We start from the raw sequence: 26251 nt of genomic DNA, 5'->3' as shown, positions 1-26251 counted from the left end.
ATACCACCCTTCATCTGAAGATCTCAGTGTGGTTCATAGGAGTAATACGCAGTTTAGAAATTAACCAATGAACTATTTTGCTCATTTATAAAACAACAACAACTTTTGCCTTCCTACAAGAAAATGGATTGTTCATGACTAGTAAAGCGGGACTGTGCATTTAACCTGGTCTTTGAGCCTCTCTAATTCAGCCCTGGAGTCTCCTAATATCTGGCTGGATTTGAGGATATTGAACAGAATCTTCCACTTTCATTTTCTAGAGCTAGCGATTCTGTCTAAAACATAAGCATTATGAATTGTTGGGGGACACCTGGGTGTGTGAAAACGATTCATTGGCGAAAAACATTATAAAATGAATGTGTGCTGTCAAGAAACTTTAGTAAATGTAGCTGGTTTGTTATTTATTTATTTATTTATTTATTTATTTATTTCCTAGTGAGCTTTCCTTCCTTCCTGGAGTTGGTGGAAGAGGAAAAGGAGGAAGGTGAGGCCGACTTGAGGCTAGAGATGTCACCATCAGGTGCACTGATTCTGCTGCTTGCTCTAAACACATGGCTTGTTAACGGTGAGCATTCAAAACACCCTTTACCTTTTCGAAACTTAAAATCGGGAAATTGTCCTTGGGGATCCTGCCATCTTCCATTCTGTGGCCATGGCCAAGCCAGCATAAACATCATGTGGGCTTCGGAGAGCACATATTTGTTGGAAACGCTGTCCTGCCATGTGATACCCAAAATTTTCTTCATTCAGCACATGTGGAAGATGTTGGAGCATCGCTCCTGATGGTTATAAGTTGCCCATGGCTCACTTCCATAAAGCAGTGTGCTCAACACACAAAACTGGTAGACCTTCGTCTTGAGAGCCAGCGTGGTGTAGTGGTTAAGAGCGGTGGACTCGTAATCTGGTGAACCGGGTTCGCTTCCCCGCTCCTCCACATGCAGCTGCTGGGTGACCTTGGGCCAGTCACACTTCTTTGAAGTCTCTCAGCCCCACTCACCTCACAGAGTGTTTGTTGTGGGGGAGGAAGGGAAAGGAGAATGTTAGCCGCTTTGAGACTCCTTCGGGTAGTGATAAAGCGGGATATCAAATCCAAACTCCTCCTCCTCTTCTTCTTCTTCTTCTTCTTCTTGGTATTGGACATTAGCATCACATTCTCCCATGTCGTTTTGGAGAGGCTAACCTCCCCAAGTCCTGACAAAAATAGTTAATGTAACCTTACATTGGGGAGAGCCAACAAGCACCAACAACTCCCCTCAGTTCAGAGAGTAGGGCCAATTGTCAGAGATGCTGGGAGTTCTGATCAACAACATCGGGAGAGCCCCACATTGGCTGTCCCTGATATGCATGTGAATAACTATTTCACAATCTACCATTACATAAAATTATGTAACTGAAATACCCAGCGGTATTATGTAAGCCATTACATATAGACTGGCTCTCTCCTTGTTGCCCTTCTGCCAGCAGGTGAAGGACTTCCTTGTTCAAACAAGCTTTTGGGAACTGACTGATTTTAATGAAAGGGCTGGTGCCATGATTGATGAGCCATATGTTTTAATATAACACATTTGTTGTTGTTTAGTCGTGTCCGACTCTTTGTGACCCCATGGACCAGAGCACGCCAAGCACTCCTGTCTTCCACTGCCTCGCGCAGTTGGGTCAAACTCATGCTGGTAGCTTCGAGAACACGGTCCAACCATCTCGTCCTCTGTCGTCCCCTTCTCCTTGTGCCCTCCATCTTTCCCAACATCAGGGTCTTCTCCAGGGAGTCTTCTCTTCTCATGAGGTGGCCAAAGTATTGGCACCTCAGCTTCAGGATCTGTCCTTCCAGTGAGCACTCAGGGCTGATTTCCTTCAGAATGGATAGGTTTGATCTTATTGCAGTCCATGGGGCTCTCAAGAGTCTCCTCCAGCACCATAATTCAAAAGCATCAATTCTTCGGCGATCAGCCTTCCATATGTTCTATTAATGTTTAACTGCTTCTTAATGATTGCTTTTTCTGTGTTTTTAGCTGTATGCCACCTTGAGTCCCTGTCAGGGGAAAAGGCAGAATATAAATTAAAAAAAATATTTTTATGGGTGAAGACTCACTTCTAACAATCTATCATTTGGGGACTTGTCTAGTAAATATGAGCCTTGTCTGCTCTGATAGAGTTAAATCCCCAATAACCACTTTCCTATTCCTTCAGTGTGCCTTGTAAGAGCCCTAATGGATGACCTAAAAGGCCCATCTGATCCAGCATTTTGTTTTCTGATGTGGCCACAACCAGGTGTCTCCGAGTAGTCTACAAGCAGGGTGTGACCGCTATAGCCCTCTCTGATGCCTGACATTTGCTGGGTGGCTTTCGGGGGTTGCAGTGGTAGCCCTGAGACATGGCAAGCTATTCAAGACCACCCAGTGAGCTTTAACTTGAGTCTTTCTGATGTGAGCTCAGTTCTTTGACCACAATACTGCACTGCAGTGGTTCTCTTCAAATGCAGAGGGAGGAAAATAGAGCCTCAGAACCACCATCGCTGTCGAAAATAGACTTAAACCATGACTCTGGGCCCCTATCTGCTCAGAGCCCCTGTGATGATAATTTAATTTGTGATTGCATTTCCTCAGGTCAGTCACTTCCTGGAAAGCCTACAGTAAGGAGTTGCCGAACTTCAGGAAATGAAACATTTACTTGCTGGTGGAAAGCTGATTCAGATGGTGGACTTCCTACAAATTACACTCTGCTGTACAGCACAGAAGGGTAGGGAAATGTTTGGGGTTTGTTTTTTTAAGTCATTTGTTGTTCCTTGCACAGATTCAAGAGAGGAAGACAACACGTTCCCAGTTGCAAGGTGAAGTGATGAGTAACTGTGCCACCTTCTTCCCTCTGAGATCTTTATTGAGGTTCCGGGGTTAATCTGTTTTCCAAGAACTGCAAATAATGCCTGCTTTCACATAAGAGTTTTGCTGGAGTCCCACTGCTTTAGGTGCAATCAAGGGTGTCCTCAGCTTGAATTGAGATACAGCTTGCCCTTTTCCATATTACTTTCAGCCGACCAAAGACATGCTGTGTAGCCAATTACAGCTCCTTGACAAACATATTGGTACATATTCAGAAAAGGGCAAAGGAAATTATCGAGGGGATGGAGCAACTTCCCAATGGAAAGAGGTTACAGCCTTTGGAACTTTTAGTTTAGAGGAAAATGTGAGTAAGGGGGCATGATAGAGGTGCATAAAATTATGCCACATAATTTGGTATATAAGCCACTTCATATTTCGTCACTTTTCTTTGGCTCCTTCAGATGCCCTCCCTCAAAAAACCAAACATGGTTCAATCAACATCTTTAGCCACTCCTGCAATGAAGACTGATGCATATTTATTTTCTGCATATTTGTTAAGAAGCCCAGGGTACAGTTTACTGTTCTTTATATACCACTTAATTAACGCCCCCTGCCCTGTGCCCCATGATAGACTCACAATTCAGATTGTGTAATTTACTTTTTTTTAAGCCATTCATGCAACTGCCAACATTTTGCACCAAACCCAAGGGAAGGACAGCTATTGCCCTTGTGCTCTCCTTCCGGGTTTTCTGAAATAACCTGTCTGGCTATTGTCCAATAGACTAAACCTAGACAAGCATCTCCCAGAAGGGCATTTGGTTTGATCTGGTATGGCTCTTAGGTTTTTATAAAATCAAACCCCACTGACTCCAGGTTATGCATTTGCAATGGTGAGTTTATTAAGCTGAATCTGACTAGTGAGTATTTGCATTTGTTCTTACTTGTTCTGTTGAGTGTGGACAGGTCCCTATTAACTACTATTTTAAATTATTTTATTTCAGAGGAAAGCATGTCTTTGAATGTCCAGACTATAAAACTGGGGGACCCAGTTCATGTTATTTTGATAAGAGCATCACCAGACTTTGGAAAATGTACAATATCACAGTGAAGGCTACCAATGGCATGGGAAGTAATGTCTCTGACCCTCATTATGTGGATGTTCAAAACCTAGGTAAGGGGGGAGGGCAGGAAGCCACATGGAAACACAACTTTCCACTCTACTCTAAAGCAACACTTTGGGGCAGGGGGTGGATGGGGACCGACTGATTCATCAGTACCGTGATTTTTTCAAACATTGTCCAAACCTAGAGGCCAAAGGTGTTTTGAGGAAATGCAAGATTGAAACAAGTTAGTTGTTGGTTTAATTTAACATCAGAAGAGGGAAGACTATGGGACCTAGATGATTTCCTGATCTAGAACTAATTCAGTGTGTCAGATAGGGTAGATAATTCACATCTTCTAAGTCCCAAGTTTGGTTCCTGACCTCTTTGGCTAAAAAGCCTGTTGGAAATCAGTGCAGGGCAAGATCTCGGTCTGAAATTCTGGAGATCTCTTGCCATTCAAGATAGAAAGTACTAGGGATGGGAAAAGAAGTTCAGCCCAGACACTGAGGTCCAGCTCATAGGGCCTCTCAGAGATCCTCTCATTGCAAGAAGTGAAACCAAGGGGAGGACAGCCTCAGTAGTAATGCCCGCCATGTGAAACACCCTCCCGCCAGATGTCAAAGAAATAAACAAATATGACCTTCTGTAGACATCTGAAGGCAGCCCTGTTTCAGGAAGCTTTTAGTGTTTGATGTTCCAATGAGTTCCTTTATATTCTGTTGGAAGCCGCTCAGAGTGGCTGGGGCAACCCAGTCAGATGGGTGGGCTACATGAAGTACCGTATTTTTCGCCCTATAGGACGCACTTTTTCCCCCTCCAAAAATGAAGGGGAAATCTGGGTGCGTCCTATGGGGCGAATGCAGGCTTTCGCTGAAGCTTGGAGAGCGAGAGGGGTCGGTGCGCACCGACCCCTCTCACTCTCCAGGCTTCAGGAAGACATCCGCAGCCTAGGCAGCCCTGCGAGAGGTCCTGCAGGGATGTCTAGGCTGCGGAGAGCAGCCTGTTTCCCGGAGCGTCGGGCGCCCTGAAAGCAGAGCGCCCGGCGCTTCAGGAACACATCCGGAGCCTAGGCAGCCCTGCGAGAGGTCCCGCAGGGATATCTAGGCTGCAGATAGCAGCCTGCTTCCCGGACCGTCGGGCGCCCTGAAAGCAGAGCGCCCGGCGCTTCGGGAACACATCCGCAGCCTAGGCAGCCCTGCAGGAGGTTCCGCAGGGATGTCTAGGCTGCGGATAGCAGTCTGTTTCCCGGAGTGTCGGGCGCCCTGAAAGCATCATTTACTTCAAGTGTATTGTATTAGGAGATATTGCTTTGGAAATGTGTGTATGTCAATATACAGCAGCTCCTTGTATATATTCTCCCTGTTGTCTTTTGATTTGATTCTATTAGTTCACATACAGAATAGCCAAAAGAGGTGTCCTAGGCAGAAGAAGCAAACAATACTGACTTATGAATGTTTCCTTTGTATAGCTAATGTCAGCCCTCCCACAGACCTATCTCTGGAAGTCAAACAGCTGAAAGAGAGAACGTATGTGTGGGCAAAATGGTCGCCGCCTCGATCGGTTGATGATGGAACAAGAGGGCAAATATGCAACTATGAATTGCGATTGAGGCCTACAGGAGAGAAAGAATGGGAGGTAAGCGAGTTCCATTCTTTCATTCACAAGCATCTTATAATAGGAGAGAGAAAGGCAGGTACTGTTGCTGTTCCCTTATTTACAAAGGAGGCCCTGAAACACAGTGGCTAGTGAAAGTATGCCATAGGCAAAACAAGACTTGAAAAACAGACATGTACATTTAATTACACCCATCAAGTTTATCCAGATGCACCGAACTGACTTTATTTTGGACATCTTCGATCCACACTCTCCAGACATACCATTTGTTGTGCCATAGCTGTGATTTTTCTGTATCTTTACAACATGGTTTCCTCCGCCTCCTCAACAGTGAGGGGGCCCCGGCCCTCTCCCAGCAGATTTTGAGGGGGCCAAAGAAACCTCAGCCCCATAGAGCTGATCTGACCCCTGATCTGACTGTGTATATATGACAGTCTGACTGTGTACTTGTGTATATAGCAGCTTTCCTGTATTCTGTGTTCCAACCTGCCCTGGTGTAAGGTAGTTTCTTGGTATTCCTAGGATATGTATTTGCATATGGATCTGTTTGATTGCAGCTGGGGTTCTGTTTCCAGGGTGGATAAAATAAAGGGAATAAATCAGGTGTTCTTGCCAGCACCAGAAAGTGACTCAGGCATCATGAAAGGAATATGTTGAAGTAGTTAAGATTAATATGTTATGCACAGAGAGAGCTATGGAACAGGAGGCCACCCTTCATTCCAAAGCTTCCTCCGGAGAACTGTTTAGATTAATGAGCACTGCAAAGCAATATTTGTCATGTTGGCAATAAGAAAGAATAATGTCCATTAGACTGGGAGTGCTGAAAAGTGCTCCAAAGGTAATAGAATCAGAGAACTGTAGAGTTGGAAGGGACCCCAAAGCTCATCTAATCCAACCCCCTGTGATGCAGGAATCTCAACTAAAGCATCCATCACAGATGGCCATCCGACCTCTGCTTAAAAACCTCCAAGGAAGGAGAGCCCACCATCTTCCGAGGGAGTCCATTCTACTGTTGGGCGGCTCTTACAGTCAGAAAGTTATTCCTGATGTTTAGTCAGAGTCTCCGTTCTTGTAACTTGAATCCATTGGTTCAGCTCCTAGAATCTGGAACAGGAGAAAACAAACTTGCCCCATCTTCAATGCCCTTTAGATATTCGAAGATGGCTATCGTATCTTTTCTCAGTAAAGTAAAATGTAAGCAGGGGCACTGAAGCAAGTTAAATGGTACTGCAGAGATACTGGCCATCAGTTCATTGTGAAATGGATGCAAATGTTTGTCCCAGAAAAAGTACCCAGTGGTCACCAGAAAATTGTGCATACAGTGGTACCTCTGATTGCGAATGGGATCCATTCTGGAGGTCCAGCCGCATCCTGAGGAATTCGCAACCAGAGGTGCTGCTTCTGTGCATGCGCTTGGCGCGTAGAGCACTTCTGTGCATGCGCACATGGCGAAACCCAGAAAAATACTTCCAGGTTTGCCACGTTTACATCCTGAAAGATACACAACCAGAGGTGGGCTAGAGGTACCACTGTATTTGTATTTTTCCTGGCAAAAAATGTCCCTTGAAAGGTCTCCAAAAAAAGAGAGGCTGGCTAAATCGTGCAGTGGTGCAATTAGGTAATTTTAGACTCTGAATTTAATGCTTATATGGGGAGCACCTCTTTAGATCGCAATGTTGGTTTTCACAGGTAACAGTAAGCCTGTGTTCTGGACTTAATAAATCCTACTGTGCATAAGCTGCATGTTGTCCATGTGGCCTGATCATTTCTATGTTACTTATCTGGTGCACATGGATAAAAAAGCCACAAAGACTAAAACTTAGCATTCTATCCAAACCTGGGATCATGGTTTGCTTTGACCTGACAAGCCATGGTTGCTCATCAGTCATGATTTTTTTAGGGTAAAAAAACTCATAATTTTTTTGTTCACATTTTATACTAAGCATTAGTTTCTTGGTTTGTTTACTCATTCGTGCCAGGGCAGGGAGCAATCAAGCTGCAAGTGCACCAGCACATAAAAAACGTATGGTCTGATGATCCAATAACCTTGGCTTGCCATTTTGCATGAATACACACAGTGTATATTTATTTCGTTTACTTTGGGGGGGGGAGGCTCCTCATTTTGCTCAGTTGAGCCCTGGATGTGCTTCCAAAAGACCTGTCCTGATGGCACCAGGGGCAATCGTGGTCCTTAAAATGGGTTTACAGCTCATGGACCCAAGCAAAACAAATCACACCAGTCATGATAAACCTCACTGACAAGCCATAATACATGATATCCGTGGGCTGGTTTGGAAAGGTCACACATTGCACAGGCTTCATCCTTGATGTATTTTATTTATTTACAGTATGTATTCCCTCCATCCTGTTCTTCAGTCTTAAAAAGACTAGGACTTCTGGAGTCACAGATGTTGCAGTGCCAACTGCCCAGTGTGCCAAAGATTCCTGCTTGTATAGAGGCATCCTTGCAAAACCCGTATACTCTACAATTCTCTTAGTTTCCCTTGTCTTTACTGCTTCCCAGACTCGTTTTGTTGGAGAGCAAACACAGTATGAAATATCCCAGCTGCACCCAGCAGTGAAATATACTTTTCAGGTTCGCTGTATAACAGAGCATAGTGAAAGGAGTGAATGGAGCCCGGAAACTTACCTCCAGCTCCACAGTGGTGAGTCAATCATTCATCATTTTTTTTCTGTTTTGAAAGGCCAAATAAGCTAGTAAGAACATGAGAAGACCCCTCCTGGATCAGAGCAATGCCCCATCTAGTCCAGAACCCTGTTCTCACAGTCACCAACAAGATGCCCATTGTGAGAAGCCTGCAAAGCAGAACTTGAGAGCAACAACTCTTTCCCTACTTGCAGTTCCCAGAGGCAGAACTAGAATCAAATGTATTAGAATGGCAAAGGAGTAGATATCGGCTAAGCATTAGGCAACTTCCTAAAGGTAACAGCTGGTAGACAGTGAAACAGACAGAGAAGCAGATGGTGGGCTCTTCATCATGGCAGGTGTTGAAGCAGATTCTGGACATCCTTCTGTTGGGGTTGCCCCTAGTTGCATCCTGCATTGTAGGTCCTGAATTGAGCAGGACATTGGACCAAATGACCTCTGTGACCCCTTTGTGACTCTGACCCTATTGGCCTAAAGGACTTGTCTATCTCTTCCTTTCCAGGCCAACCTCCTGGGAAACCGGAGTTAATAAGATGTCGCTCACCTGAGAAAGAAACCTTTACTTGCTGGTGGAAGCCCAGTTCCAATGGAGGTCTGCCGAGCAATTACACTCTGTTCTATAACAAGGAAGGGTAAGGCGTTACAAATGGCTTTACGGTTGTCTCAACCTGCATCTCTGAGAGAAGGTGGACTCTTTTCGAAGTGATGTGTAATGAGAAGGCTGTGTTTGTATTTCCTTCTCAATCTTTCCTGCCAACCATTCTGTTTTTCAGAGACAAGGCATACTATGAATGCCCGGACTACACAACAGCGGGACCCAACTCCTGTCATTTTGATAAAAAACATACTTCGCTTTGGATGACATACAACTTTACCATAACAGCGACTAATGAGATGGGGAGTATTTCATCTCAGCCATATTATGTGGATGTGGCTAATATAGGTATGTGGTGCAAGCATAATTGTGCAAGGCAGGCCTGGGGGTGGGGGGGTGGGAATCCCAACAGTCCTAAGAGTTGTGACCCAGAATTCTATATGCATCTTATATACCATCAGCTAAATATGACCAGTCATGTGTCTTGATAAGGGATAGGGGAGAATATTTGTTTGCATTTTAATGAGAAACTATCCAGTTTGCCCTTCATAAACCAAATTGCACAGCTGTGCTTTGAAATTTGCACTTCTCTGAATTTTGCAATGCATTTCTCCAACAAAGCAAAAGTGCATATACTAGGCAAAAGTGAGCATAAAAATATACCTATTGGGTAAAAAAAAAATGCATAAAATGCATTTGCTAGTGAAAATAGTATACAAAGATGCATTATATTAAGGCAAACTGCTTGCAAAAATGTGTGCATTAGCCAGAACTGCATACAAAAATGTGTTTATTAGGAGGAATTCACACTAAAATTCTGATGTATGTTTATAAAGATAAAAAGAAAGAAAGCTGCTCTTGATGTGAGATAGTTGAAATGTGCCTCTGTTTCTATCTATGAAAAAGGGCATGAATTTAATGTGGAGTTTGGAACTGACAGGGTTAAAACTCCGTGGTGTCCTGTATCTGGGAGGAGCTTGTCACAGCGTGTGACTGCATTCAGATTTACTTTCACTTCTGACTGAGCAGCCGCTCGGCACAGAGGCTGCGTGTGTGCTTTTGGAGCACGGGAGAAAATGCAAGAAAGCTCCGATGGAGTGTGACTGTTTTATGGCTTGTAAATAAACGCTTCTAGAGATAAGAACCGAACTGTCTCTGGACTTGATTTATCCCTCATCTCACACGGACCCAGGACCGCTGCGACTCTGCTCTCCTGCCAGGTCAGCTTCTGAACAGAGCTGCGCAAGGGAAGCGTGACTGGACGCAGGGGTTTTATTTACGCAAAGGTTATGGAAGTACGTGTTTCCTGACAAGTGTGAGAAGGGAGAAGGCTGCCAGCGTCGATTTGCGGTGATCTCCTGCCAGAAAGGGCAGTGGGAGATGCCGGAGAGCGGAGCCAAGAGCCAGAAGGAACGGCTGCTTCGAGAGTCCGGCTTGCTGGCAAACTTGTGAGTACGCTGAAGCCCCGGGGGGAGGAAGATGGCTGCTGCTCAGGAACAGCAGGGCCATGAGAGCTACCCCGGTGAGAGACTGAATGGGGCCAACTGGGAGGCCTGGTCAAGAAGAGCAAGGGGGTGGTTTGTGGCCACAGGGCTCTGGAGTCCAGTCCAGAAGGAGCCGGCCCCACCCATGCTTGCTGCTGCTCTGCTGAGTGAGAGAGAGCAGAGAGAGCTCTGCTTCTTGAAAGCAAGTGTGGACGCTTTGCTGTTGCCCCACCTGGAGGGCGTTAAATCGGCTCAGGCCGCCTGGCAGGTGCTGAGGAGTCTGTGCGAAAGCTCAGCAGGAGCCAAGGGCCGGGAGGAAGCCGAGGGCCAAGGGAGCAAGCCTCAGGCTGAAGTGAGAGCCAGACCAGAGGGGGCTAGAGGATGCCCAGAGGGAGCAAGCCCAGAGGGGGCTGTTCCGGGAAGCTGTTTCTCTGCTTCGACACGTCTGTGTGATGGTGCTGGAGAGCAGCTGAGAGCTGTGGAAGAGGGCAGAGGCTGCACCCCAAGAAGCAGTGGGGGGGCAGGCCAGGCAGGCCATTCCAAGAGCTCTGAGAAAGTGAAAGGCTTCGAAAGTTGTTTGTGCTTTGAGACGACGTCCAATAGCGCTGGGAAGCATCCGCTAGAGGCCCAGGCTGCCAAGGACACCAGCCGGCGTGGAATGTCAACAAAGCAGGTTCCCAGGGCAGGTTCCCAGCAAAGACGTGGGAAAGCAGCAGGCCAGGAGAAAAAGAAAGACAAGGCGCCTTATCACCTCACAGCTGCGATGGCGTCTCTGAGAAAAGGCAAAAGCCTCAGTCGGGGGGAGGCTGTGGCCATGGCAACCGATGGGAACGTGAGCAACGGCATGGCATCTTTGGAAAACAGCCAGAGACACTCTTTATCTCTCATGGTCGATTCCGGAGCCTCGCATTGTCTGGTGACATCTAGAGGGCTCCTGAGGAACTGCAAGACAGTTAAAACTGGACGCTATGTTACCTTAGCAGATGGGTCTCAAAGACCACTGACTGAATCTGGGCTTCTTTATTGTTCTTTTATAGATCATTGGGTGCAAGCTTTTGTGGTCCCAGAGCTTGCTCACTCTCTGCTAAGTGTGCCAGCTCTTATGGCTGCTGGGTTTGATGTTCTGTTCTCTAACAATGTGTGTTCCTTCCACAGGGATGGGAAGAAGATCTACAGTGTCCAGAGAAGAGGCACGCTCTTTCTGGTGGAGATGCCCATTGAAAATGGGGCTGGTGGGAAAATGGGGCTGGTGGAAAATGGGGCTAGTGGAGAGTCCATTGACGACGCCCAAGGGCAGTGTGCTAATGTCCCACCACACAATGATTGTATCCACTTATGGCACAGGAGGTTTGGGCACGTAGGGTGGTCATATGTGAAGAAGGCCACAGGCAACACCATTGGGTGCAGGTTCAAGGCATGTGACAAATACCTAGATTGTCAAGCCTGTAAGCAATCAAAGGTCACAACATGCTCATACCCCAGGTCTGAGAGGAGAACCAGTAAACCCTTTGAACTTGTCCATGCAGATTTGTCGGGCCCCATGCCGACACCTTCTCTAGCTGGATCTAAGTGGGTTTTGGTTGACGATTTTTCTAAACATTCATGGCTTTTTGCGCTGCAACAGAAGTCAGAAGCAGCTGCACTGATCAGGGATTGGATCACAGCGGTAGAGCTACGGTTCTCTACCAAGGTGATTTCCTTTCAATCTGATCGAGGGGGGGAGTTCACAGGTTCTGTGCTGCAATCGTTCTTCAGGCAGAAGGGTATCAGTCATCGACTGACAGCCCCCCACTCTCCGCAACAGAATGGGGTTGCAGAGAGAAAGTTTCGCACGCTACAGGAGTCAGCGAATGCTATGCTGGCAGACTCGGGTCTGCCACAGCGCTTTTGGGCTGAGAGTTATAAAACAGCTTGTTTCCTGCAGAACAGGATGTTCAATTCCAGTGTAGGGGACACACCGTACTTTCTGCTGCATAGGAAACAGCCTAAAGTGGGTTTTCTGCGCACTTTTGGATCTACGGCTTGGGTTCTCATTCCAAAGGCCATGCGCAGAAAAGGTGAGCCAAGATCCAGGAAGATGATCTTTGTAGGCTATGAGCCGGGTTCAAAGGCGTGGCGTTTCGCATACCCTACTGGCAACCAGTCCAAGCTGCTTATTAGCGGCAGTGCTGAGTTTTGCGAGCAGAGTGGGTGGAAACGTCTTCACGGGAATACGGATGTTCTGGTAGACTCAGATGAGGAAGAGGAGGAGGGCGAGGCTGAACCTGTTGCTGAGGTGGACAGTCCACAGCCACAGAGTCCAGAGCCGGGATCTCCAAGGGAGAGGCTCCGTGTCTCTCCAAAGGGAAGTCCCAGGACCCCTCCACAGGTCTCTGTCAAGTCTGAGCCAAGAAGTGAATCATCCTCGCCAGCAGGACCAGCTGTTCGCCCTAAACGGCGCAGCAGGTCAGAGGGGGATGATTCTGACACAGAGGATAGTAGGGGTGATCCAGGTGAATCAGGCGCAGTTCCAGAATTCACGCTGAGGAGGTCAGCAAGATCAACCAAAGGGAAGCCACCTGAAAGGTATGAAGCCACGAGTGTCTGGGTTGGTGTGGCTAGATGTGAACCTGAATCCTTTGAGGATGTTCAGAAGTTGCCTCGGGAAGAAGCCAGCAAATGGCATGAGGCGATGCAGAAGGAGATGAACTCAATGGAGTCTCTTGGAGTGTTCTCACTCACACAGCTGCCGGCTAACCAGCAAGCTGTGGGCTGCAGATGGGTTTACCGACTTAAACCCACAGAAGCAGGAGAGCCACAGTACAAAGCGAGGTTAGTGGCCCGTGGATTCACACAGAGACGGGGAGTTCACTTCACAGAGGTCTATTCGCCGACCTCAAGGGCGGAGACTTTGAGAACGCTTTTGGCGATAGCAGCACAGAGAGGTTGGAAGGTGAACCATTTTGATGTAGATGTCGCCTACCTGAACTCAGATCTCCAGGAGGAGTTGTACATGCGTCCTCCTCCAGGGTTCGAAGTCAGTGAGCCAGGCGTCGTGTGGCGGTTGCACAAATCCATCTATGGATTACGCCAATCTGCCAGGAATTGGAATATGTGCCTACATGAAGCCTTAGAAAAGCTAGGTTTTAAGAGATCTCTTGCAGACAGTTGTCTTTACATTAGAGATTCAGGCTTGCAACAGCAAGTAGCCCAGGTGTTTGTTGATGACATCTTGTTGATGACAAGGACAGGTGAACAGGTAGAGAAGTTTGCTAAGGAGCTTGGAAAGCGGTTCAAGCTGAAGCAACTTGGAGATGTCAAGTCCTATCTAGGCGTAGAGATCACAAGAGCAAGTGATGGAAGCTTTTTGCTTCGCCAGAAAGGTAAGATTGAGCAGTTGCTTGAGAAGTTCAGGATGTCTGATTGTGCAGGTGCCAGATCACCCATGGAGACTGGGTACGTGAAGGAGTGTCAGCAAGTAGAACGCGTGGTGTTCGAAAATACTGAACTCTTTCAGTCAGCTCTGGGTAGTCTGTTGTATCTGTCACAGTGGACCAGACCAGACATAGCGTTTGCTGTCAATCTGCTCAGTAGAGAAGCTTCAAGTCCTAGTGTGCAGGCCTGGAATGGTGTTAAGCGGGTGCTACGTTACCTGCAAGATACCAAAGACTTTTGCCTCAAGATGTCAGCTGAGGGTGATGTCAAGCTGACTGCCTGGGTGGATTCGGATTGGGCTAACCTTGAGGACCGCAAATCAGTGTCAGGCCTAGTGGTGAAGTTTGGGGACTCAGTGATTGGGTGGAGGTCCCGGAAGCAAAGTCTCATAGCGCTTTCATCTACTGAAGCTGAGTTCAGTGCGCTATCAGAGGTTTGCAGAGAACTGGAGTTCTATGTGTGTTTGGTCGAGGAAATCTGTGGAGAGGATTGTCTGCCCGTTGTGGTGCATGAAGACAATCAACCATGCCTCAAGTTGGCTGAGACAGGGCAGTTCAAGGCGAGGACCAAACATTTGGACATACGGTTCCGGAATGTATGTCAGAGCGTTCATGAGGGGCTAGTTGCTCTGAAATACTGTCCCTCAACCAAGAACCTCGCTGATGGTTTCACAAAACCGTTGACCTTCCAGAAGCACGAGGAGTTCTGTGAGGGTCTGTGTATGGGGAAAGCATTGTTGGCTATTGTCCCCAGATGCAGGACAAGAGGGGGTGTGGAGTTTGGAACTGACAGGGTTAAAACTCCGTGGTGTCCTGTATCTGGGAGGAGCTTGTCACAGCGTGTGACTGCATTCAGATTTACTTTCACTTCTGACTGAGCAGCCGCTCGGCACAGAGGCTGCGTGTGTGCTTTTGGAGCACGGGAGAAAATGCAAGAAAGCTCCGATGGAGTGTGACTGTTTTATGGCTTGTAAATAAACGCTTCTAGAGATAAGAACCGAACTGTCTCTGGACTTGATTTATCCCTCATCTCACACGGACCCAGGACCGCTGCGACTCTGCTCTCCTGCCAGGTCAGCTTCTGAACAGAGCTGCGCAAGGGAAGCGTGACTGGACGCAGGGGTTTTATTTACGCAAATTTAATAAATAATCATATTCTCTTTTCTTGTACCAAGACCTTTTAAAACAAACTCTAGGCCTTCACTGTTTTAATGACATTTTAAACAAAACCTATGCTCTCATTCTTTCCACAGTATGCTTTTAAACTGAGCTTTCTCCGCTGACGAGAAATTTTTGCAGTTGCTTTTTGCTGTTTAAAGCTCTTGTACTTTGCATTTTAAAGTACTGTGATTATATCTGCTGTGTAAGCCTCCTTAGATGATTGGATTGATGGCTGTCCATATACATTTGATCAATAAATATTCTCTCATCCCTCTTTTTTCCAGTTCAGCCAGACCCTCCCGAAAACCTCTCCCTGGAATTTGAGAAAAAAGTATATGGAAAATATCTGTTGTTGAACTGGTCTCCACCTTCTCTGGGTGACATCAGATCTGGTTGGCTAACCCTCGAATATGAGTTGCATATCAAGCCTGAAGGGGGACAAGAATGGGAGGTGAGAATGGTGAAAGCTCTTGAGCCACTTCCAGATGGTGATGTGTAGATTTGCCAGTTTCAGCCCTCTCAGCTTCTCGTTTTCCCAATTCTAAATCCAGTCCTCCACATTTCTACAGCCATTTCCAATAGATAAATCCTCACGAACATCCACCAGCATTTTAATGTGAATTTATCCCAACAAACACATTTTTGTCAGCAGCTTCAGCTAACATACACACAGTTCTGCAAGCCATTTCTCCGTAAAATGATGCACTCTTGTATGCTGCTTTCAATAACATGTTCATTTTTACCCACACTTCCCCTTAATATATACATTTTTGTAAACACTGGCTGGAAGAGTGCATCGCAACATTCAGATTAGTGTGAACTTCAAAGGATGGTTAAGTTTCAGCTCTCTTGGGGTTCCACAAAGTGTGGATTTGCGTGTCGAGACCCTGAAACCACCCCCTCATTGAAGAATAACACACACAATGACACAGCTATTAGGTTAATGTTATTGGGCAAAATTTGGCCACAACTATATTGATTACAGAATGTGAGTGGTATTCACTTAGGCATTGAATGGACCCAACTATATCTAGCTCCTGCCCGTTGCGCAGGGAGTCCGATAAGGGTAAACCACCAGAAGGGGGAGCCCCATCGATGCATACGAACTGGAGCTCCCCAAGGTGTTTCTGTTGGGGTCATGTCATGGCCCTAGCCCCACCCCGGCCTCCGGTCAAGATCCATACCCCTGGATTCCTTTAACGGAATACCCTTAAGCTTGGAGGGGCAGGTGATGGCCACACCTCCCTTCCCCCCTCAAACAATGCCTAACCGCCACAAGAGCCTAAAGGCTCGCCGCCAATTACCCTCACACCTGTAACCAATGCCTCAAGCCCTCTGCAATATCGGCCAACCAGATATCATTCCCCCAATCAGAAATGTGTATGCCATCATCACGAAATAGTGCCACCTTGCTGTAAACTACGGTGGGTGCGCAATCACCCAGCCACCCAACATGTGCACCCTCTGTGCCATTGAACGATTCAAGCGAGCCAAGAGGAAGCCCTCCAGCTTGCGCCTCAGCTTAAATGGTCCCGGCCACACCCCCACCAGCCAGCGGATTGGCTGGCCGGTCGCTGATGCTGCCAGGATCCCCCAGGCAATGCGGGACTTCGTCCCCCGCCCCCGGAGGAGAGTGGGTGGCCACGCGGTCCACCGCAACTCCTCCCCACGGTGAAGTGGAATGGACTTGGCAGATATGCCTTTACATGTGAACTGAATTGGATGTTGCCCCCACCCCTATCTCCTGACAACCTGTTTAATGAGCATTTACCCTCGTTTGCTTACAGAGAGGTGTATAATGTTGTGCCCAAGCAATTTTTCTCCAACACTTCCCATTGCATTTTCCTTATCACACACAGCCTAACTGGGGGAGGAATTGAAGGTATGTTGTGCAAGAATGCCAAATCAACCTTAATTGTGCAACCAGTTAATCCCATCTGAAAATAGTGGCCACCTGGAAGCATCTTTGGGAGTAGCCAAATGCTCTGTGTTTCAGAAACAGTATCTGAAGAAACAGGGTCACGGATATCTGTGTTCTTCTTATCTTTCCAGAAAATATTTGTTGGTCAGAGAACAACATATAAGATGTTCAGTGTAAATCCAGGAGAAAGGTATGTTGCAAAAGTTCGCTGCAGATCAGATCATGGAACGTGGAGCGACTGGAGCCCTGAAAGTTTTATTAAGCTCCGAAAAGGTGAGGACAACTGCTGGGTGTGACCTTTCGTTAATTAACCCCAGTCATATGAAAACGCTAGAAAGCCTAGTTGAGGAGTTTGTTATTCATATCCTGCTTTTCTATTTAGAATAAAAATAAAATCCCCCATCACAAAAGAAAACACAGTTCAATGATAACAGCAACACAATGAAACAAGGATAGGGCTGACATGTGATGAAGCTGGTGCTAGACGTGTGCGTCTTACAAAACATTGCCTGGTGGTATGCTTTGGGAAATCTGGGCAAGTTCAGCTGACAACTTGGTAAACATATTAGCTGTGTGAGTTCCAGACTGCTAGTGCAGGGGGAGCCAAACTGGTGTCTTCCAGAAGTTTTGGACTACAACTCCCATCATGCCTGACCAGTGGCCATGTTGACTAGGGATGGGGGGAAATTGGCATTTGCAACATCTGTATCCATGTTGACTGCCCTTGAACTAAATGAAGTTGGCCGGATGCAAAGGAAGGCAAGACTTCTGCACCTTTATTTATGTAGAAAGGTGACTTTATGCAGGTACAGCTTGTCGTGTAAACTACGGCTGCTGAAACTCCCTGTTCTGAAATCTCACCACTGAGCTCACTGGGCGATTTTATGCTCATCACGATATTACAGACTGATCTACCGTCCAGGGTTGTTGTGGGAGTAAAATAGTAGAGATGCCACCTGCCCTAAGCTAATAATGTTTTGAAATGAACTCTTAACTGCACAAAATTTAATCCCTTCTTATTTTCTCTCTTAGAGTTCAGACTGAAAGATATGCTTGTTTGGATCTTTGTGGCTTTTTTATCATTTGTCGTATGTTTGATCATGATCTGGACACTGGCTTTGAAAAAAATTAAGTAAGTTGCTACTTCTGACATTGTAAGGTGGTGCATTAAAAAAAAGAAAACAAGCAAATTTGTTGCCACAGCATGGGGTTAAAGGGCTGGAAAGCCTTCTTCATACATTGTGGTCGCAGCTGTGATTCTTCTTCCATCTCCTCCACCAACTGCTATTTAAATTTTTAAAAAGCAGACATGTTAAATGCAAACATACATTTACTACATCATCCAGTTGGGGTTATGCATAGTGGAACTGTGAAGCTTGCTGCCAGTGCTCTATTCTGACAATCCACAAACACAAAAAACATGTTTCTGCATGTAGAATTCATCTTCACTCAAGAGACCACTCTTGGTTCTGCTGCCTGAGATCCTACGGACAAGTGAAATCAGTTTATTGGAATATCCTGTGGGTCCCCTCTTTACAGCCATGGATATTTGTTTTTCCAGCAGGCAGGGTTTTCTGTATGCTCAAACCTATCAGAAGAAAATGAAACCAAGTACGAAAGCAAATGATTTCCTTCATTTCTTTATTCTAACCCCTTCCCTCTTTCTTGTTTTTCAGCATGGTAGCTTGCCTTCTACCACCAGTCCCAGGACCAAAGATAAAAGGCTTTGATGCCCAGCTACTAGAAGTAAGTGTTTGGGCACTTAGAGAAGTTTTGCACTCTTTTTTGTCTTGCATTTTCTTAGAGGGGGTAAAAGAAACGCCTCATTGGAAGCCTTTAACAACTTTAACCTGTTAACACTTCTGCTGGTGCTAATCTGCTTGAATTCAGAACAATAATATCCAAACGCAACATGATGACCAAGTACAACAATGCGATGTCAATATAAACTCTTTATGTAATCTATACAGAACATTGAATAATATGAAATATGCACTCTCTGCAAAACCAAATAAACAGAAATCTTCTAAATCTCTGAAAGTCACAGAATATGACATTCTTGATGGATTCTCTTGAAAACATAGAACCAAATAAACACAAGTCTTATAGGCCTCTGAAAGTCTTTGTGAGCTACGCAAGTCTCTGAAAGAAGCAATGAGTCAGATATCTGGAGTAAACAAGCCGTAAAGCTTTGTTTTATAACGTCCAATGCTGCCGAAGTGGTCTGCAAACAGACGTAGTGAACAGTGATTCTGGATATACCCACTGTTTCGTGGAATTCTTCTTCAGCACAGCAGAAGGATAAAGAAATGCTTCAAAAACTGCAATTGAATCATTGAAACAATGACCTGCATATACATGGTAACTCAATTTATTAGAAACTATATGCAAGACCTATAATATCTGTCAGGGAACTGCCATCGGAGCCAGAGGCGGAGGGAAGGCTCCAGAGGGATGCCGGAGAGGGTCCCAGTAGGGAGAGAGGCAGCCCATCTGCTGGGGAAGGAAATCAGCGTAGCACCAGTGGAGAAGGGGGGCAGATGGGGGAATCGGCGAGGGGGCTCCAGGACTCCTCGCCGGAGACCAGCGGGGAGAGCACGGGTCCTCCGCTGCCCACACCCTCCCTGCGCAGAAGACTTCCACGCAGGGAGAGTAGGAGGAGACTAGGCGTCAAAGAACTTCTTTGCGGGAAGAAGTTCAAGAAACGTCCACTGACGGATTCTACCAGCGATTGAGGCAGCCACGGGAGAGAGGCTGTCCAGACAGAAAGGGTTCACCCAGGTAACCTAGCCAGGAGTGGCGACAACTTACGCACAAGCAACTCCTAGAACCATTACAATATCAATTCAATATGAAATAAAACCAAAAGTACATACCCCATCTGTATGGTGAATGGAATTGTATGAACAATTGCTATGGAGCAGTAGTCATAAAGTTATGTAATGTTGCAAGAAACTTAAAAAGCCGACCCCAGGTGGTGCTCATAACAAGGTCATTTCAGAGATTTAGAAGATTTCTGTTTATTTGGTTTTGCAGAGTGCCTATTTCATATATTTCATATTGTTCAGTGTTCTTTATAGATTATATAAAGAGTTTATATTGACATCGCATTGTTGTACTTGGTCATCCTGTGATATTACTGATATTTGCTTGCAACACAGGGGTTTTAATTGAATTCAGATCAAAGCATGCATCATTGTTGTTGAGTGCTCTGTACCACATCTTTCTCCTTTGCGTTTTCAGACAAAATGCAAATATTATAGTTATTATATTATATTTCCCCCTGTATGTTTCTTCTCATCAGGCAGGGAAAACGGAAGAACTGCTGAGTGCTCTTGGCTGCCAGGGATTCCCTCCAACACCGGGCTATGAGGACCTGCTGGTAGAATTTTTGGAGATAGATGACAGCGAAGACCAGCAGCTAATGCCAAGCACCGAAAAGAGCCACCCCAATAAAAATGTGAAGCTGGCGCACCAGGAAACAGACAGCGACTCGGGAAGAGGAAGCTGCGAAAGCCCTTCTCTGTTGACAGAGAAGCGCAAGGAAGCCCAAAACCGGCTCTTGGAATTGAAAACACCAGATACCTATGGGGTGCAAAACGCTCATAGGAACAGCATGCAGGAGTCACCAAAGGGGGGCGCTGAAGGTCAGCTCCCCTGGATTAACAGTGGTGAACCTAGGCCATCCACGTGGTGTGGAGGTCAGCTCCCTAGCTGTCAGACGTCTAAATGTTCCTACCATGACACAGTGGATGTATGTAAAAGAGCAATCAGTGACATGAATATAAAGAGGAAGGGGAGTGAGGAAGGAAAGTGTTGTTCGCAATATCCTGAACTCATTGAGACTCTTGGCGAAAGAAAACCAGCCAAATTGGAGAAAGCAGTGGATCTACTCTCAAATGCTCAGCACGGCCAAGCAGGGTTGTGGCTACTCCCACCAGAAAGGCCGCCATTCTCGTCTACAAAACCCGCAGATTACGTGGAAGTTCACAAAGTCAACCATGATGGAGCTCTGGCTGTACTACCAAAGCAGAATGAAACTGTAGGCAAAAAGGAAAGGCCTTTTGTCCCTGGGGATACGAATGAATACACCAAGGTTTCAACCGTTGTATCCAACCATATTCTGGTGTTGTTCCCAGATCCCAAAGCGGAGGCTTTGCCTTCCTTTCAGGAGCCACTGAAAGAGCTCGCCCAGAGCCAAGCAGAGTTAAATTACAGCTATTGTCTCACAGGTCCAAGCACCTGCAAAGTACAGACTGGCGGGCTAGACTACATGGATCCAAATAATTTTATGTGCCCCTTTAACTGAAAGGTTAGCCATCCTTCTACAGGTCACAACACTACAAGTAAAATAAACAATGTTGGCACAAAACTGCTCACATGTCTGGTTTAGCTCAGTTGTAGCTCATGCCTTCTTTCGCTTTATAGTCAATCACTTAAGAACATGCTGGTTGCAGATCAATTTTTTCCACTACCTGTGATTTTTAGTTCTTTTTGTGAAGAGTGATTTACAGAAAACTAAAAGTTTGTGGCATCGTTTTGAAAACACAAGCATCCATTTCTGGTAATACATTCCCAAAAAACAAGGAGGGATTTGTGTGATGATGTTACAAAAGCAACTCTGAGGTCATCACCAAATGATGCTGGTTAAGAAACACAGGGTGAGCTTATAAAATATTGTCCCAAAAATTATATTGGTTAATCAGACTCTTGAACAACACTGGTAGTGTCCAACCTGTTTTTGGCAACTGTGTGTCACACAGTGCAAGTACAATATATGAGATGGTGTCTGCTGCAGTGTGTGGACTACAGTGTGAACAATCCATCATACCTAATTTGTGTACAGGTCCTCGAGTTTGTTGAGCCATTGTGCGCATGTCAGGGACTGGCAGGCCACTGATGAGTGTGCGCCAGGGGAAGCAAGGCTGGAGTCTGGCTCAGGAGAGAGGGCCAGTGATTTGTGGGGAACTGTGCTGGACAGGAGGCAAAAGTTGGGGGCAGGGGAAGCTTCAGGTGGAGCACAGGATGGGTTGGAAGGAGAGGAGGAAGAGGTAGGTCAGGCAAGTGAGAGGCCAGGTGCTTCCCCGCCACTGTCTCCCAGATCCAGGAGGGGACTGAAGAGGGATGAGCAGAGGATAGGCATAGTCTATGGCTGCATGCATGCAGCCTTTGGGGGGAAAGTACATAAACTGGTAGAGGTGGAGTCGTCCTCTGTTGCTGCAACTTCTCCATAGACCATGGACCTGGGAACAGCCGCCTAGACACTAAATTGGCGTGGGAGGTATTCAGAGCCATAGAAATGACTGTATTATGTTTGATGACAAAGAGTTAACTATCGGCTGTGTGCATTTCCTTGATTGGGGAGTACCCTGAATGGAACAGGCAGGAGAAATGGGCAGGCCTCACTCTGTGCCATAGCTAAGCCCAGGAGCATTCCTGTCCAGACTGCCTCGGGCCCCTACAGTCTGTGCTGCTTGTGGCATCTGTGCTGAAGCTGGCTCCAGCTTTGAGGGAGTCCTCATCATGGAGGTTGCTAGAAGGCCTTTACAGATGTTATGTCGGGGGTAGGGAGCTCCTCTCCTCCTCTTTATTTCCACCAGACACAAAGAGTGTGCAAGGCCCACAAGGAGGAGGCAGTGTTCCATCAATGAGTACCATTGTCATCACCCGCAGAGCAACATAGCAATGCTGGGCCTGATCTGTGCCATAGGCTGGCCAGCTGAAAATGACATACTTTGCTGTTGCCTGAGGAAAACTAACCAAATATATCAAATTCAACGAAAAGTAAATGCCCAAATGACAAACTTAATAGATTGCATTATTATTCCATTTTTTGCACTAGCAAAAAATCCATCCATCAAAATTATTTCATGTTCTGCAACGTATTTTAAATAAGTTTTAAAGGCTAGTACAGTTTTTATAATATATTTTTCTTTGCCTTTTCTTTTTCTTTCTTTTAAAAACCCACTTTTCAGGATGTTAAAAATTGTGTGTGTGTGTATGTGTGTGTGTGAGAGAGAGAGAGAGATCTAATATACTGAAGGCATTAGCCAGAGTTATCTTTTTTACGTTTTTCTGTTTTTAGTGCAGCAATTGGGAATCTGTGGTTCTCTGGATATTGCCAAACTCTTGATTTCAATCAGCCCCTACCAGCACGGCCAATGGTCAGGGATGACATGAGTTGGAGTCCAACAACTTCTGGAGGGCCACTGGCTTCCCACTCCTCTCTTACTGTGATGAATTATTTGCTGTGCAAGTTCCTCAAAGTTTAAAAGAAACTCTATTAGCACCAGTAGCATTACTTACAAGTATTCCAACATTTAGGGAAGAGGAGAAATCTAAACGACTCATAGCATCGTAGAAACATAGAATTGTAGAGTTGGAAGCGACCCTGAGGATCATGTTGTAGCCCAACCCCATGCAATGCAGGAATCTCAACGAAAGCATCCATAACAGGTGGCTACCCAACCTCTGCTTAAAAACCTGCAAGGAAGGAGAGTCATCCACCTTCTGAGGGAGTCTGTCCCACTGTCGAACAGCTCTTACTGTCAGAAAGTTCTTCCTGAAGTTTAGTCGGAATCTCCTTTCTTGTAACTTGAATCCATTGGTTTGGGTCCTATCCTCCAGAGCAGCACAAAACAAGCTTGCTCCATCTTCCGTGAGACAGACCTTGAGATATTTGAAGATGGCTATCAAATCTCCTCTCTGTCTTTTCATGTACTACTGGCAAGCCAGGTATCTCCACCTTATATTTGTGCAGCAGGTTCTTCCTGCCTAAGTGTACATTTGTCCACTTGTAATTTGTCAATTTGAAATTCATCCCAGTTTGGTGTCATCTGCAAATTTGATGAACATCCCCACAATACCTTCATCCAAGTATATTTTTAAGTAGACAATGTTAAGACTTGCAGTTCACTAAAGGTCCTGTTGAAATAGACAAATTTATTCAATATGGCACATAAAGGCTTAGCAAACAGGTACCTCCCTGCTCCTGCCCACCTAGCAGTTCAAAAGCACGTCAAGTGCAAGTAGATAAATAGGTACCGCTCCGGCAGGAAGGTAAATGGCGTTTCTGTGTGCTGCTCTGGTTCGCCAGAAGCGGCTGTCATGCTGTCTGCAGACAAATGCCAACTCCCTTGGCCTCTACAGCAAGAGGAGCACGCAACCCCCGAGTCGTCCGTGACTGGACCTAAGGGGTACCTTTACCTCCCTTTGAACTATACATTTTATATAAATAAAATATCTACTTTAGTTCTGCACTATTGCTGACAGTTGCATTTGTGCTTTTTACATTTTTAATAAGCCAGGCAATTAATTTATATAACTAGCAGAAACTTATAAGAGGCCCTGCACAAATATTTCTATGTAATTTTCTGGATTAAAATGCTGTAATAATCTTTGGAGTTAATGATATGCTCTGGTGACTGGGGGCACACACCCCTCCAAATTTTTGGAGTGTGCTATTTGTGGTACGATATGATGTTCAATGAATATTTTTGACACTTTATTCATATATCAAATCTGTACCCCCAGCAGACTGGTACTGAAGTAGCAAATTCTGTCCTAACTTTGTTAACGTGCTTTTGTGTAACTTTGTTAAAGCTACACATGCCTCGTTTTGTTGTTGTTCATACATGTAATGACCATTGGTTAAAACTCCATCAGCAGCTTTTTCTATGGTGACTTCTAAACTATTCTGTAGAAACAGTTCAAGTTGATAGAGTTTAAGTCACTTCCTTTGGCTGCAACCCCTAGGTGGATTTATTGATAAGTGAGTCCCATGGAACTCAGAGGAGATGTATTTCTACCTAGTAAATGTGTTGTTTTTTTATTGAGTTGAAATAACGTGAATGTTGTGGAGGAAAACCAAAGTAACCTAAACCAGCTAAATAAATTTCTGCTGAAAAGCCATAAAGTCGTGTTACAATCAAGACAGCTGTGAAAGCACAAGGTTTCCCCCCCCCCCATAGGCAAATCTACCTCAGGTTTTCTTTTCCCACTAAGAGAGAGAATGAGAAAGACGGTGATATGTCAAATTGCCAATTACTGTATTTTAAAAGGAGCAAATTGAGCCCTTCACAATCACTTTGATGTTTAAGGCGGATGATTTTTTAAAAATAGTTTGTCGCACACCCATGACAAGCTTGTGTACGTATGTAGCACTCTTCAGACATTATGTCTGCTTTCCCAACTTGCATACATTTATTAATGTAACTTGAAACTTTGGAACTCTACTTTTCAAACCGGAATCCATTCTTTGTGTGCGCACACATTAATTGAGCAATTGTTTCAGCTCCACAATTGGCTGAGGTATGCAGATAATGTCTCAAGTTGGGGGGCTGGCAACTGACATTGCTAATGGTGGTCAATCTGGTGGTGTTGAGCTGTGTACAAATGAAACTAGTCTACGGCAGGGTCACCAGCCAGCCGGTATTTTATTGGTGCAAGATTGCATGAGAGGAGTTTCCATATTATTTCTTGCTTCGTGTGACTCTTCACAACCTACCAGATTGCACCCATAACTCAAGCAGGTTTCTCACTGCCTCCACCACTCAGCTGCCTCAGGGCTGTCAAGGTCTGTCCAGGGTCCATCCCTCGCTTGCCAACCAAATTTTGCCAAGGCTCTGATTCCTTGACCCCATCCAAGGGGCAGGAGAACCCTACGAAAAATGTGTTTTTTAAAAATATTTGTTTGAAGTGCTTGGAGCAAGATCCTATATGCAAAACAAATAAGAAGGGAAATAAGTGAAAAATTAATTTCCCCTTATGGGCATGCATAAGAGTCTTGGTCACAGAAATAACTATAACAATAATTTTATTATTTGTACCCTGCCCATCTGGCTGGGTTGCCAGAAAACAAAATGCTCGCTTCCTATTGTGCAAAAGGGGTGTTCTCTCTCCATGTTCTGATGCTGCTAAACTAACAGTTTTCAACATGTGAGACTGAAATCAGCCCATAATGTGAACAGAGTACCTGCATGACATTGAGCAGGTCTGTACAGCTTGGATGACCCACCAAATCAAAAACAGCTTAAATCACACAAATTGTGCATAGTGGGCTGCCAGGCAAATCTCTTGCTTTTTGCATTCTGACGCTGGCAGCAAAACCAGGAGCTTTATTGAGGCCCCTGTAAGGCAGCCTCGGGTATCTTGCATGTGCTGCTTTGGGCTTGGTGGGTCACAGCTAGCAAAGACCAGGCTGGTACTGCTTAGTTGTTGCAAGTGATCCAAAAGTCCCTTTCTCCCAAATAATTGGAATTGTTACTCAGTTGCAAAGGTAGCAGCACATTCTTTCTAGGCTCAAGGCTGTGTTTTCTGTTGTAGGAAAAATTGCATTTTTCCCCCACTCAGGAAATTGCATTTCCCCCCCACTCAGGAAATTGCATTTTCCCACCACTCAGGAAATTGCATTTTCCCATCCCTCGATATTTTGTTAACCTTGTGACTTTTAATTCACAAGGTCATGAGTGGGTCCT

General features: G+C 45.6%; 1 protein-coding gene across 5 annotated transcripts in view; it reads left to right on the top strand.

Moving 5' to 3' along the window:
• PRLR (prolactin receptor) overlaps nt 1-21147 on the top strand; it is a 129879-nt gene extending 108732 nt beyond the window's left edge. For all 5 annotated transcript variants that reach the window (XM_083575591.1, XM_083575593.1, XM_083575590.1 and 2 more), the window contains 12 exons: nt 437-565; nt 2604-2736; nt 3818-3987; nt 5388-5554; nt 8058-8199; nt 8704-8833; nt 8975-9144; nt 15139-15305; nt 16907-17048; nt 17808-17907; nt 18452-18521; nt 20080-21147. In XM_083575591.1, coding sequence (XP_083431717.1) covers nt 508-565; nt 2604-2736; nt 3818-3987; nt 5388-5554; nt 8058-8199; nt 8704-8833; nt 8975-9144; nt 15139-15305; nt 16907-17048; nt 17808-17907; nt 18452-18521; nt 20080-21084 — 2454 coding nt within the window. In that variant the 5' untranslated portion in view covers nt 437-507 and the 3' untranslated portion in view covers nt 21085-21147. The remainder of the gene's footprint in view (nt 1-436; nt 566-2603; nt 2737-3817; nt 3988-5387; nt 5555-8057; nt 8200-8703; nt 8834-8974; nt 9145-15138; nt 15306-16906; nt 17049-17807; nt 17908-18451; nt 18522-20079) is intronic.
• The last annotated feature ends 5104 nt before the right edge of the window (nt 21148-26251 follow it).

This window comes from Podarcis filfolensis (assembly GCF_964270895.1).
Source record: "Podarcis filfolensis genome assembly, chromosome: 11".
In the NCBI taxonomy this organism is placed as follows: domain Eukaryota; kingdom Metazoa; phylum Chordata; class Lepidosauria; order Squamata; family Lacertidae; genus Podarcis; species Podarcis filfolensis.
The sequence above is the reverse complement of the archived record's forward strand: the minus strand, read 5'-3'. Positions and strand labels throughout refer to the sequence as shown.